Consider the following 14,887-nt stretch of genomic DNA (forward strand, 5'->3'; position numbering starts at 1 on the left):
GTTTAAAGCCCTAGCGCACCTTAGCAAAAGGAGCCCTATGTGTCTGTATATGGCCTTTTGGTTGAGGATGGGCTGGAGAGGGCTTCAATGGCTGAGAGGGTGTAGATGGGCTGGAGTGAGCTTTGACAGAGACTTCAGCAGTTGGAGCCCAAGCATAGTACCGGGTAGAGCTTTGGATTTTTGCCCAGAAATAGCTAAGAAGAAAAAAAAAAAAAATTTAATTTGAATCAGGTTGGGCAGACTGGATGGACCATCCGGGTCTTTATCTGCCATCATCTACTATGTTACCTCTCCGCACCGGACATCTCTACTGCATCCCAGACCCGAATCTCAGCCTGTCTGTCTGACATTGCTGCCTGGATGTCTCACTGCCATCTAAAACTGAATATGGCTAAAATGGAGCTGCTCATTGTCCTGCCTAAACCCACCTCCCCATTTCCCCTGTTCTCTCTGTCCTTCCTGTCTTGTCTGCTTGCAATCTTCGGGTCATCTTTGACTTCTCTCTCTCTCTCCTTCTCCACCCAGATACAACAGATCTTTAAAACTTGCTGCTTCTTCCTCTATATATTACCAAAATCCGACCTTTCCTCTCTGAGCACACTTCCAAAAAAACCCTTTATCCACGCCCTCATCATCTTGCAGTTAAGTTACTGCAAATCACTACTGTCAGGTCTTCTGCTCTGCCATCTTTCTCCACTTCTGTCCGCCAAGAATTCGGATGCTCGACTCGTATTCCATGAGAGCCGCTATACTCACGTTACCCCTCTCCTAAAGTCACTTCATTGGCTTCCCATCCAATTCCAAATACAATTACTGTCCTACAAATGCATTCACTCGGCTGCCCCTCATTATCTCTCTCTTCACTTCTCTCCCCTATGTTCCCCTTCACGAGCTCCGCTCAACTGGTAAGTCCCTCCTATCTGTGCCCTTCTCTTCCTCTGCCAACTCCAGACTTCGTCCCTTCTATCTTGCTGCACCCTATGCTTGGAACAAACTGCCCGAATTCCTATGGCGGTCTATGTCTCTGGCAGTCTTCAAGTCCAAGCTAAAAGTCTCTTCAAGACTGCCTTCAACTCCTACAGTGCCACTTCTCACCTTGGAATCGGCATCCCCAATACTATATGTCATGTCTGTCCGTCCAAGTTAGATTGTAAGCTCTTCCGAGCAGGGACTGTCTATTTAATGTCAAAAATGTACAGCGCTGCATATGCCCTTCAGCGCTATAGAAATAGTAGTAGTAGTGATTTTTGTGTTTAATTATTTAAATGTGACTCTTAAGAGAGATGTACCTTGATAGATAGAACCTAAGCACACTACCGGCCAGGGCTCTGGGTTTCTGGCCTAGAAATATCTAAGGAAAGGGACCATTTAAATTAAATGATTCATTTATGGAGCATGTGCGGTTGGGCAGACTGGATGGACCATTCGGGCCTTTATCTGCCGTAATTTACTATGATGCTATGGGCACCGGATTAGCGCACGCTATCTGGAAATCTACCGCCTGCTCAAAAGGAGGCGGTAGCGGCTAGCGCACGCGGCAATTTAGCGTGCGCTATTCCGCGCGTTGAAACATAGAAATAGACGGCAGATAAGGGCCACGGCCCATCTAGTCTGCCCACCCTAATGACCCTCCCCTACCTTTGCCTAGTGAATAGAACCCACATGTCGATCCCATTTGGCCTTAAAATCAGGCACGCTGCTGGCCTCAATCACCTGCAGTGGAGGACTATTCCAACGATCAACCACCCTTTCAGTGAAAAATAATTTCTTGGTGTCACCTTGTAGTTTCCCTCCTCTGATTTTCCACGGATGCCCTCTTGTTGCCGTGGGTCCCCTGAAAAAGAAGATATCCTCCTCCGCCTCGATGCAGCCCGTGAGATACTTGAATGTCTCGATCATGTCCCCCCTCTCTCTGCGCTCCTCGAGCGAGTATAGCTGCAGTTTGTCTAACCGTTCTTTGTAGTGTGGTTTTTTAAAAAGAGCCTTATGTGCTTTATTGCAGTTACTTTCAGAGCCTTTCTCATATCGCCAGCGTTCATATCACGAGGGGCCACCCTGAACTATAAACCTCTGAAAGAATGAATTTATCTATGGGCTGATTTTCATCCGGCAAGCGATAAGTGCGATTCAGTGCCCCATGAGTGTGAAAGACACATTCATAATAATTTAGAGGCCTTTGAGTTTATGTGTAAACCTTTCTTGTTTGCCAAGTGTAATTTAGAAATAGATGTCAGATGAAGTGACATTTCAATCAGTAAAATTGGAATAAAATAGGCCACGATGGCGGGTGAATGTGAAGGTTTCTTTTGCTATACTGATAAGCTGTTTCCCCGATGGAGTACGGTTAGTGTCCTTGCTGGTGAGCCATTACATTTATTCATGAAGTAGGCTGGAGCTCAGATGGGGGCAGTGAAATCCATTTATCAGCAGGAATAAGAGCAAAGCCATGTTAATATTCTCTTGCAGTGCTGCAGTATTTAGCCGACCCAAAGGATATTAATTACTCAGCATGCTTTCAGATGTAAAAGCATGAATTTATCAAGACAAATAACAATGAATCTAGGCTGCGTCAATAGTAATTAATGTGATGCATATAGAAAAGTAGAGATTAGGAGGATTGGCTAAAGCCAGCCATTATTTCATGTCTAGACTACTGGTATGACGTATTGAGATATTCCTACTTCTGTACCATCCTGTGGATACAATAGGAGTGCAGTATATATTTTTCAGTTTGATGAGATGAGTTTAGTGGTTAAGGGGCCTCTTTTACAAAGCAACAGCAGTAGCGATTCTGCCACGGCAAATGCACCAAAGCCCATCCAGTTCCTATGGGCTTTGGTGCAATTTGCCGAGGAGAAAACGCTACTGCTGTTGCTTTGTAAAAGAGACCCTAATTGACAAAAGTGAACCAAATTACTGTATTATGCAATGGAATTTTTAACTGATTATGCTTGACAGCCACAATGGTTTTTAGACATTTACAAGGTTGGAAAAATATTTAGGAAATTTGTTTGCCAGCCAACAAAAATTCTTTTTTTTTTTTTTTTTTTGCTTGTTGTTTTTTTTCCTTTTCTTTGATAAATTTAGGGGTCCTTTTATCAAGGTGAGCTAACCGATTTAGCGTGCACTAAATGTTAGGCGCTCATCGAATATAATGGATGCCTTAGCATTTAGCGTGTGCAAAATCGGTTTAGTGTGCCTTAATAAAAGGATCCCTTACCCCTCCCCTCTTTTACAAAGGTGCGCTTTGCTTTTTAGCGTGCGGTAAATATCGCGCGCTAAACATGCGCTAAACGCTAACGCGGGCATGCGATCCTATGGCTGCGTTAGCGGTTAGAACGTGCGTTGATTCGGCGCACGCTAAATCCGCGCTAAAATGCTTACCGCGCCTTTGTAAAAGAGGCCCATAGTTTACTCTTTTTACTTGAAACCTTTTTCTGATGCTTTTTTTCTATTTTTGCATCTTTACATTTCTCGCTTTCCCTTTCCCCCTTTTCTTGCTTTTCCTCTTCTTCCGTCCATTAGTATAAGAACATAAGAAGTTGCCTCCGCTGAGGCAGACCAGCGGTCCGCTCCCGCGGCGGCCCATCAGGCCCACTGCCTGAACAGTGGTCCCAGACTAATTTTGTAACTTACCTCTAATCCTAGCCCTAAACCTACCTCCACTCCTATCTGTACCCCTCAATCCCTTTGTCCTCCAGGTACCTATCCAAACCTTCTTTGAAGCCCTGTAGCGTGCTCCTGCTTATCACATTGGTCCCCTTTTATCAAGCTGCATTAGGGTTTTTTAAATGTATTTATTGCCAGCTGCTGCAGTAAAAGTTCCGACACTCATAGGAATTCTATGAGCGTCAGAGCTTTTACCGCAATGGCTGGCGATAAAAAAAAAAACATCCTAATGCGGCTTGGGAGCCATAATGATTTGTGTAATGCATAGCAAAAATAAAACCAATCGCGGGCCAAGAACCCCCACATGCAAAATCGTGCAAAGCTCAAAGAGTGCTCAAATAATAAAGCAACATTTTTCAATGATGTTTAATGCTTTTAAGTGCGATTAAAACCCCCCCCCCACTTATAAGAACATAAGAATTGCCACTGCTGGGTCAGACCTGTGGTCCATCGTGCCCAGCAGTCCACTCCCGCGATGGCCCTTAGGACAAAGACCAGCGCCCTAACTGAGTCTAACCTTACCCGCGTAGATTCTGGTTTAGCAGGAACTTGTCCAACTTTGTCTTGAATCCCTGGAAGGTGTTTTCCCCTATAACAGCCTCCGGAAGAGTGTTCCAGGTTTCTACCACTCTCTGGGTGAAGAAGAACTTCCTTACGTTTGCACGAAATCTATCCCATTTTAACTTTAGAGAGGGCCCTCTGGTTCTCTCCACCTCGGAGAGGGTGAACAATCTCTTTCTCTACTAAGGGCTCCCTTTATTAAACTGCTCTAGCGATTTTAGCGCGCGCCCTAGACGCTAACACCACCATTGAGCTGGCGTTAGTTTTTGGCGCGTAGCGCAGGGTTAGCGCACGTGGTAATGCTGTGCGCTAAAATCACTAGCGCACCTTAGTAAAAGGAGCCCTCCGTCTTTTTCTTTGATAATATCAAGTATGTGTAGAGTCTTTGGAATTCAACAGCAGAGCTTTGGTGTTGTAAGATATCATTCTGTGGACTTTTTCCTTTTTTCTGAGTGCATAGCAGGGATACATGGGATGAGAGCTTATAATGTAAACCCAATACACTTCTCCCTCCGTATTCGCGATTTCAGCATTTGAGGTTTCGATTATTCACGGTTTTTAGCTTGCAGGCTCCTCCCCCCCAAATTACGTCAACTTGCATAGAGAAATCGCTGATTCCAAGCATTTACAGAGAAAATCGCCGATTCCCAGCATTTTCTTCACCGTGTTTTGCCTCTCTTTCAGAAACAGGCCAGGTCTCCCACCATGTTATTCACAGTTTCACTATATTCACGATGGTTTTTAATAGAAAACAGTGAATAACATATGAAAAAGTTATTTGCGTTTTTTCTGTATTTGCGGTTCTGTTAATCCCCTATCGCAGCGAATACGGAGGGAGACTTGTTTCAGGAGAAGCGAGGATGAGCCTGAACAAACAACCTCAACTTGACTATAGTGGCTTTGCCTCTTTGAGGAGTGCGCTGTGTACACTGAGGTCTGTTTTTTTCTCCACATTATTGAGGTTGTCTGTGCAGGCTCATCCCCGCTTCTCCCGAAGAGAGTAGTGTGTTTCTGTATGCGCATTGAGTTTATTCCTACTCTTGCCTTTGAGTGATTGTTCAGCTTATAATGTAGCCAAGACAAACAGACACACACCAACAACAAAAAGGAATCGCTGAGCTAAGACAGCAAGGCCATGACCGAGAAGTTTCTAAGCTATGTGGTTACAGGTAGAGTTAAACTGCGTATCCTGGTCTCTTCTGTATGGTCTGGCAGCAGGGAACATTTCCAGGTGAGCTATCCAACAGGTGCATCTCTTAGATCTAGCTCTGGGCCATTGGCAGTGGCTTTCTTTCCCGGACCTGGTCCTAGTGTGGGCTGTCTGCATCAACCTGTTTGCTTAGGACTGGGCTGTCAAAATTGGTATCTCCTTGGGATATTATTCTGTGCTTATGAAGAGATACTGCAGCTCCGACATGGCTCGATACACAAAAGTAGGCTTGGTTCTTAACTTCTAAATAAGTTTTATTTTTCCAATACTAAATATATGAAAAGATCAAAACAAGAATTAACCATTCCTAAGTCTCTGAACTGTAATGAATCCTTGCTGAATGTTTCGCTGAATTCAGTGTGAAAGTGCTGCCCTCTGTAGGTTCTAAGAGACAGACAGATGTGATTGGGCCACAGGCTATTCTGAAAGCTGCTGACAATTAGTGGGGGTGGGGGTAGGTGTTTCCTTATACACTAAAGCACACAATAAATGTTGATTTAGAAAAAAATCAAAATTGATTTAAAAAAAGGAATAAGTTCACAGGAATTATACATTACAATACTCAATCTCCGCTGTTGAATTCCATAGACTCAACATACGTTCCAGATTAATACGTGGTCAACAGGCTAAAACCAGTCACTGGCCAAAAACCTCCAAGTGCAAAATCGTGCAAAACTCAAAAAGTGTTCAAATATTAAAGCAAAGTTATCCAATAATCTTTTATAGTTTTATGCTTTACAGCGGGATAAAAAAGCATTTATCTCAAACAAAGATGCATTGTCGATGCAGTTTTCTCATTTGACCAGCTGATGGCAGCATAATACATAGTAACAGATGACATGGTTTCTCTCTAGTCTTCCAAGTAAGATGACTTTGTGCAACATGCAGGTTACGTCTTCTGTGCCTGTTTAGCATTGCACCTGCCATTCTGTGCAGGTTACACACTTCTGTCATTTGTTTTACTTCCAAATAATGATAGGAGAAAATGTCAGCCCTGTTTAAATTCCTTGTTTTTGGCTCTTGCTTCCCTAGCCATTGTATCACTTAGTAAGAGGAAGGTTTTACAACTTTGATACCCTAGCCATTGTACCAGGCTCTGGAAGGGATCGAGGATTTTAGCTAACCCAGCAATACTGTAAAGACGCGGTGAGCAGTGACAGAGCTGCTGACGCTTCGGCACTTGCTTGCAACTAACATAGTAACATAGTAGATGACGGCAGATAAAGGCCCGAATGGTCCATCCAGTCTGCCCAACCCTACCCACTCTTTAAGTATAAGTTGGAATGGAGAACTTGTAAGGATAGGATTGCCAGATGTCCAGGAAAACCCAGGCGTGTCCTTTTTTTTTTTTTTTAGGTGCCCGGAGGGATTTCCAACACCCGGCAGTTTGTCCAGATTTTGGAAGTCCCTGAGCTCGGGGCCGTGTTTGGAGACTATCTGCGCAGGCGTGGACGTTGATGCGATGATGTCATTTGCATGCACGTATGCGTGACATCGCATCGATGTCCGTGCAAGCACAGAGGTCCCTCCAGACCTCAGGGAAGGAGACGGGAGGTTTGGCTGGAGGCAGGGCCAGATGTCCTCTGTGTTTTTTTTTTTAAAGAGGAAATCTGGCAACCCTTTGTAAGGAGAAAGAGAAAGGAGTGCGGCAGTTGGAGAAACTCGAGAACAACAGGGGATTCTGGTCCTGCGAAGCAGGAAAGGACACGGAGAAGAAAGCTGCATTGATGTGCCCAGCTCTGAAAGGGTTCAGAAGTAAGAGATAAAGAGACCCATGGGAGTGGAGCATCCTGATGGAACTAATAAGAGATGGCAAGTGTTTGATCCTGTTTTAGGTTTCTGCCTCTTCTGCCTGTAGTTTTGCTATTGTGGTGACTTTATCCCCTTTGCTTGAAGACTAGTTCTAAGTCAGTGTCCTGCAAATTTTTTGGCCGTCAGCATACTAAACCCAGTGCCCCGGCCAAAAGGCACCCGGAAGTGCGCATATGTTGATGCGATGATGTCATGCACATGCATTATGTCATCATGTCGACATCCATGCATGTGGCCACGACCCTGAACCTGTCACTTCACCGGCGGGAAATCCTGGAGGGGAGTTGTCTGCGCCGGCTGACTGCATGCAGGACTTTCCTCTTGTGGCGAGAGGCACATCTTATAAGCAGTCAGCCAGCGCCTCCCCTCCTTATCAGCATCTCGTTGGGGCACACTAGGGTGCCGCAGCACACAGTTTGCGATACATTGTTCTAAGTTATCCTTTTGGTTCAGAACTGCAGTTATTGTTTGCCAGAGGAGAGAGTGGATTGTTACGCCAACATTCACCCATCCCCGGAGGTTGGTTTCAGTTGGTGTAAAATCCTTGCGTCCAATGTTGAGCACCGAGATAGTGGTTTCTGCGGATGGGCAGACTGGGTGTGCCATTTGGCCTTTATCTGCCATCTTGTTTCTATGATCCCAGCGCTATGCCTTATTTTATAAATGGTGTCCAACTTGCCAAGTTTCTATACTTAATATACCGACCATCAGCGAGTACCCGGTTGGTTTACAATACTAAAATTAAAGTACAATTTTAAAAGAAAGGGGAACATTTCATAAGTGTAACATAAGTAACGAAACACAGACAATTTTGGTACGAGAGGTTCTGGGGTTGGGGCAGTGTGAAATACATTTATTTATTTAAAAATTTATATACCACATACAACTATGCGGTTTCCATATCACATACATAAAATCTTGTTTCCCTGCGATATAACATAGACATGTCTAAACAACACCATTAATCATCCCTGTTATAAACAAGGATAGAGCACAAATTTAATCAATTCAGAAATACAATCCAGCTTTAAATCATACATTGCTGTCAAAAGAATTCTAAAAGGCAATTATCGACTGAACTATCCCTTAGCATAAGAAGGCATTGGCAAATAATTGAAGTTTTCAGCATTTTCTTAAAATTCATCCTCCCCATACAAAACCTCAGGATCCCAGGCAAGGCGTTCCATAGTTCTACGCCAGCCACAGATATCATTGATGCTCCGATCCTAGCATGCATAGTCGACATTCTACCCTCCAAACTTAATTTCATCCAATTTACATCTCTAAACTCTCTTCTCGGTTTATAGATCTCAAAGAATTCTTGTAAGATCTTTGAGGGGAAGCATGATATAATGTCTGAGGTATTATCGCAACAATCTTAAACTGCACTCTTATAGGTAACCAGTGTAGTTTCTTCAACACAGGAGTTATATGGGTACTCCTTGGAGCCCCTGTGATTAATCTTGCAGCGGAGTTGATAAGCATTTGCAAAGCCCTCAACGCCTAAGCATAGTGAATTACAATAGTCCACTCTACTCAGGATCAACGTTTGAACCACAGTCCGGAAATCATATGCAGTACGGAAATCAACATAAAAATAAATTTTAAAAGGAAGGTATGAGGGGGAGGGGAAAACAAAGGAGGGGGGTGTCGCTTCTTAAAAGTGGTCTTCATTCATCACTGTACAAAGTGGAATTAGCAGGGGATCTGGTCCTACTGAATAAGAATGTTTTAAGTTTGCTCTTAAATTTATCGAGGGATTCTTCAAGTCGAATGTCAGACGGGAGAGCGTTCCAGAGGGCAGGGGCTGTTTATAAAATAGCGCTCATTTGTTTTGTTTTTTGTGTCTAAATTTAGGCATCATTTTACAAAATCCAGGCCTATATGTATAAAGTAAGCCTTGCTGCCTCTTCTATCCATTTGGTTTAGAATTACCATTCAACCAGCCTAAACTAGACACAAATCATCTGGATAACTGCTGAAAATTGCTGCTATCCAAATAATTTCTCAGCTTATCCCTTACTCCAACCAGATAGAAAGATTTTTGGTCTGACATTATTCATATATTGATTGAAAATGCACATTGTTGGTGAATATTGGGTCCTATGTTTTCAAAGTATTATGTAATACTGTATTTTGATTTTGATTTAGATGGTCCTGAGAGGTCCTGTGGTATACTTCTCAGAGGCAGTGGATTTAGCAAAATATACAGAAAAGGTGTTGGTGTTGGGGGTGTTTGGGTTTGTTTGTTTTTTTTAAACAAATATACAGCCCTTACCATAGATTTTTTATAAAGCAGATGCTCTGAAGTGTAAGATTCAGGACAAGAATTAATGTGGAAAGGTGTCTTTCTTGGTGTCTGAATGCCTATGTGTGTGAGTATGTGTCCTTTCTGGGTATCCCTCCCTAAGCGTCTCTGTTTTTATATATCGAGGAATTCAGCATCTCTCTGCTTCCCAGCATTTTTCCTCTATAGAGCCTTCTGATCTGAGGGCATCTTTTGTGCAAGTAGGCATGATTTCCTTTTGAACTCAGACTCCTGTAGCATGCAAATAAAAAGCCAACAAGGACATCACCTTAAGGATGAGACCAGGGCTTAGAGCTGTACTGCTTCCCAGGAGCCTTTAAGTCAGTCCAGCTGAATTGTGGGTAGGTCCTGTGCAGCGCTGACATATTGCACCTCATTGTCTGTCTTGTCCTCTGTTGTGTTTCAGCCTATGGGACTGATGACGACTTCAGGTTAGAAGATGCAATGGTTGACGTGCCAACAAAGAAACGTATGTACTACCATCACGGAGTGGCATTTTAATTCATATTATGCAGAACTGTTATCCACATTTTGGGGGACAGGAGAGGGCAGGAAGGGGGACTCAGATAATAAATACAAACACTATTCATGCAAATGGGTCCACAGCAAAAAAGGAGAAACCAAAGAACAAAAAACAGCTGTGGAGACGACAATCTTGATGTTAAAGTTTAATAATAATCTTCACAAATAAAAGCAATGCAGACAAATGTTGAATCCATATAACACATAGAAAAATATGTGGTGTGGACCTGACATGGTCCATGTTTCGGTTATGAATAACCTTCCTCTGGGGTCCTATGGAGATATATAAGGATGTAAGAAAGTAGAAATGATCTTCTAGATCAGTGGTTCCCAAACCTGTCCTGGGGGACCCCCAGCCAGTCAGGTTTTCAAGATATCCCTAATGAATATGCATGAGAGAGATTTGCATATAATGGAAGTGACAGGTTTGCAAATCTCTCTCATGCATATTCATTAGGGATATCTTGAAAACCTGACTGGCTGGGGGGTCCCCCAGGACAGGTTTGGGAACCACTGTTCTAGATGAAGAGGATGATAATGGTGCTCATGCAAATGAAGGTGATATATGTTTATTATTATATATTTGTATATGTATTGTTATATATTTGAAAGGGCGGTGAAGAACAACCTAAATGACCCAAAGTATGAAAAGGTGTAATGGAGAAAAAGGCAGATGAGAAATACGGAATATCATAAAAGAAAAAAATACGTAATATTGTAAAGGAAAAAAGTGTTAGAACATACCGATTCGGTGTTGCCACAAAGGTTATAGTATGTGTAAAGGCATCCAAAAAACTGTGAGCTGAAAGATAGATAAGCAAAAAACAGAAAAAATAGGGTAAAAATAAGATCCAACGGTTGAGTCCTCAAGTGAAGTAAGTTCTGTGGTCCTGATTCTATAAATGGTGCCTGGAGCTTAGACACCGAGGATGGCGGTGCATAGCACTTGTCGATCTTCAATTACGCGTTGTGTATAGAATCGTGCCTAGCGGTACCTAAAGTGAACTTAAAGCACTCGTACGTAGGTGCCTGAATCTTAGGCACCCCCTATTTATGCCAGACTTTCCTTGGCTAAAATACCGGCGCCTTTAAGTCCACTTTTGAGTGCCTATATGGAAAACGCACCCAAGATCTGCCCACAATCTGCCCCTAACCACACCTATTTTCTGGTAGTCGCATACCGACTTAGGTGCCTACCCAACCCAATTAATTTTAATTTAAGCTAATTATAAAGTGCCGATTAAGCTTTTTAAATAATTAGCCTTCCCTTTCGCTATGCCGAGGTAGAGGTTTCTGCTGTGGCCCGGAGTTATAAATGCTCCAATGCCGCTAGAATTCCTTTGAGCATCGGAGCATTTAGCACTCCGGCTCGTGGTAGAAACCTCTACCATTGCTTTATAAAAGGGGGGCAAGTTAGATGCCTAGATCAGCTAGTCGTGTCGATCTAAGCGTCTTTTATAGAATTAGGGCTTGTGAGCTCTATAGTGGAATCAACTTAGATCGGAGTTATTTTTCAAAGAAAGTACTAAATATTTCTAAGTTAAAATTTATGGTATAAATTTTGTTAGAATTTATTTAGCACGCTTTTAAAGAAATTTACCTAAGGCAATGTATAGCAAGTATAGTACAAAGTACCCGGAAGACCAAGCTTCGCTGGGAGTAGTAGGGTGAGTGAGCTGCAAGGAGAGGCAGGAGCAATAGCTATAGAAACAGTGCCTTAGTAACCTTCATTTCTGCTTTTCCCTGCAGCCTGTTGTGTGGCTAAGCTTCCTTATAAATATCTGACCAATGGGCTGCAAGGGGAGGCAAAAGTAGTAGCTACAGAGACAGTGCCTTATCAACTTTCAGTCCTGCTTTTCCCTGCAGCCTAGATTGTCTGGCTAAATTTCCTTTAGAAATGTCTGACCATCCCTCTCCCAGCTTGCATTAATTTTAACTGTGCTCTCCCCTTCACATTTCATATCTCTTCCCTCTCAGCCTCTCTTCCCCTCACAACCGGCTGCGGTGCTGAATATACAGAACAGATTTAACTCAACAGTCAACTTTTAAAAATAAAAGGAAAGAGAAGCATGCCGACCTGACCCTTTCGTCTTTTTCCATGCGTTATCTAATGATAACCTATTATTGGTCAAATTGGTAAAAGAAACCCAGAAGGCTATGAAGTTTGTCCTGCTTTGAAATGGCTTAACTTATTCATCTACTTTTCAGCTGATCCCAAACCGCCTGGAAAACCATTCTTTGGAGCAGGTGAGTTTACTTGCTAAGTATTACTTGAACATAAGGGAAGCTGATTTTTTATTTTTTTTATTTCTATCTCACTTTTTCCCCAAAGAAGAATCAAAGCAGCTTAGAACAATGCAAAGATTCAATTTTTATTATTTTTTTAAATTTTTGTTAGATAACATTAATAGGCGGTATAAAAATACCTAAGTGGTTTACAATCAGATATTCAAGCATATTCCATATCTGTCGTGGTGGGCTCACATGCTTATCAAACATCCCTGGGTCAATGGAGGATTGAGTGACTTGCCCAGGGTCACAAAAAGCAGCATGGGATTTGAACCCACTACCTCAGGGTGCTGAGGCTGTTGCTCTAACCACTATGCTACATGCAATCGAATATCAGTTCAGTAGATTATGGTATAATTTTATAATTTTTTTTAAATTAAATTTTTCTGTAAATACAACACAACATCAGCAAACATATAGAAAATAGTGGAACCAGTAAGGTCTTCCGTGTTAATCCTTATCGAAGACCTAAAGGATCCAAACCCCTAGCCAAAAGATCCCCCCCACCTCCACCCCTGCACTCCAGTGTCAAAAGTTCAAAAGTGAACTTCTGGTTCTACGGGACAGGCCCTCCCAAACAGGAGCCCAGATTCTCCTAAATTTCCTCTAGGGACCAGGACCACCCTTTTGGACATCCAGATAAGAACATAAGCAGGAACTTGTCTAACTTTGTCTAGAATCCTTGGAGGGTGTTTTCCCATATAACAGACTCCGGAAGAGCGTTCCAGTTTTCCACCACGCTCTGGGTGAAGAAGAACTTCGTTATGTTCGTACGGAATCTATCCCCTTTCAACTTTAGAGAGTGCCCTCTTGTTCTCCCTACCTTGGAGAGGGTGAACAACCTGTCCTTATCTACTAAGTCTATCTCCTTCAGTATTTTGAATGTTTCGAACTCAGTCTCCTCTTTTCAAAGGAGAAGAGGCCCAGTTTCTCCAATCTCTCACTGTACGGCAACTCCTCCAGCCCCTTAACCATCTTAGTCGCTCTTCTCTGGACCCTTTCGAGTAGTACCGTGTCCTTCTTCATGTACGGTGACCAGTGCTGGACGCAGTACTCCAGGTGAGGGCGCACCATGGTCCGGTACAGCGGCATGATAACCTTCTCCGATCTGTTCGTGATCCCCTTCTTTATCATTCCTAGCATTCTGTTCGCCCTTTTTGCCGCCGCCGCACATTGCGTGGACAGCTTCATCGACTTGTCGATTAGAACTCCCAAGTCTCTTTCCTGGGAGGTCTCTCCAAGTCCCGTCCCGGACATCTTGCATTCGTGCATGAGATTTTTGTTATCTACATGCATCATTTTACATTTATCCACGTTGAACATTTCATTTCTCCATATAGTAATGGTGGGTGCCTCAGCTTGACACCACAACAAAAGAATACATTTCCAGGCCAGTAAGGAGGCTTTTTGCAGTAACAAATTTCCCCCTCTAGACAAACCCAGAGTAATGGTATAATTTTATAAAGGGCTACATTTAGTAAATGGGACACAAGAAACGAAAAAAATCGGCTCTCAGTGCAAGGACGAGTTGCCATTGTTACATTACATTACATTGGTGTCTTCTATCCCGCCAGTACCTTTCAGTTCTAGGCAGTTTACAATAAGAAGTTAGCCTGGGCATTCCCAGGGAGATTACAAGGTTGATAGCTATAAGTATGCATCGGGATCTGGGAAGGGTCGATACAGTTTGGTTAGATCATTTGACAAATTTCTTGAATAGTATGGTTTTCAGTTCTTTCCTGAATGTTTTGTAGTTGGGCGTCGTGGTCAGCAGATTTAAGAGGTGGCGGTCTATTTTTGCTGCTCTGCTCTGCTGATTATTTTTTCAGCAGCCGTATAACATGGTTAAATTTGTGTGCTCTACACCAGTGTTTTTCAACTTTTTTACACCTATGGACCAGCAGAAATAAAATAATTATTTTGTGGACCGGCATCGGTCCGTGGACCGGCGGTTGAAGAATACTGGGCTAAGTTGTGGGCTAGACCCCGCCTATCTCTACCCAATCTCCACCCCAGACACCGCCCCCATAATAGTACTAATTGCACCTTGCACGTCCCGTGCCTCATCTGGAAGTGACATCAGAGAGAAGGCTTCCGGTTCAGGCGCAGGATGCCCGTAGGAGCCACTGTCCGTGGCTTTGTGCACTGAATCAGATAGGAAGAGGGAGCTGGCTCGAAGATAACGCCGCATCGATCGCACCGTGGACCGGCGGTTAAATAACACTGTTTTGGGCCTGATGCACATGCTGGCCCTGTGGACCGGCAGTAAATTTCTGTGGACCGGCACTGGTCCATGGACCGGTGGTTGAAGAACACTGCTCTACACAGTATTGCTGTATTTGAAGTGTTTGTAAACGTAACTTATTTGTGATTAGTCCAACAGAATAAACTACTATAAATAACAAATTCCAGTCATTTGATATGATCAAACTACTATACTATAGTTAATATTCAGATTTATTTATTTTTTTTTTAATTTATGAAATTTGAAATTAATTCACAAGAATACACTTGCT

General features: G+C 42.9%; 1 protein-coding gene across 4 annotated transcripts in view; it reads left to right on the forward strand.

Annotated features, from left to right (window-relative positions):
- Positions 1-14,887, forward strand: part of CD99L2 (CD99 molecule like 2) — a 106,222-nt gene that overhangs the window by 39,711 nt on the left and 51,624 nt on the right. For 3 of the 4 annotated variants that reach the window (XM_033947024.1, XM_033947025.1, XM_033947027.1), the window contains exons 2-3: positions 9,967-10,029; positions 12,291-12,329. In XM_033947024.1, coding sequence (XP_033802915.1) covers positions 9,967-10,029; positions 12,291-12,329 — 102 coding nt within the window. The remainder of the gene's footprint in view (positions 1-9,966; positions 10,030-12,290; positions 12,330-14,887) is intronic. The other variant, XM_033947026.1, reaches the window with a different exon arrangement.

This window comes from Geotrypetes seraphini, chromosome 5 (genome assembly GCF_902459505.1).
Source record: "Geotrypetes seraphini chromosome 5, aGeoSer1.1, whole genome shotgun sequence".
NCBI classification, from domain to species: domain Eukaryota; kingdom Metazoa; phylum Chordata; class Amphibia; order Gymnophiona; family Dermophiidae; genus Geotrypetes; species Geotrypetes seraphini.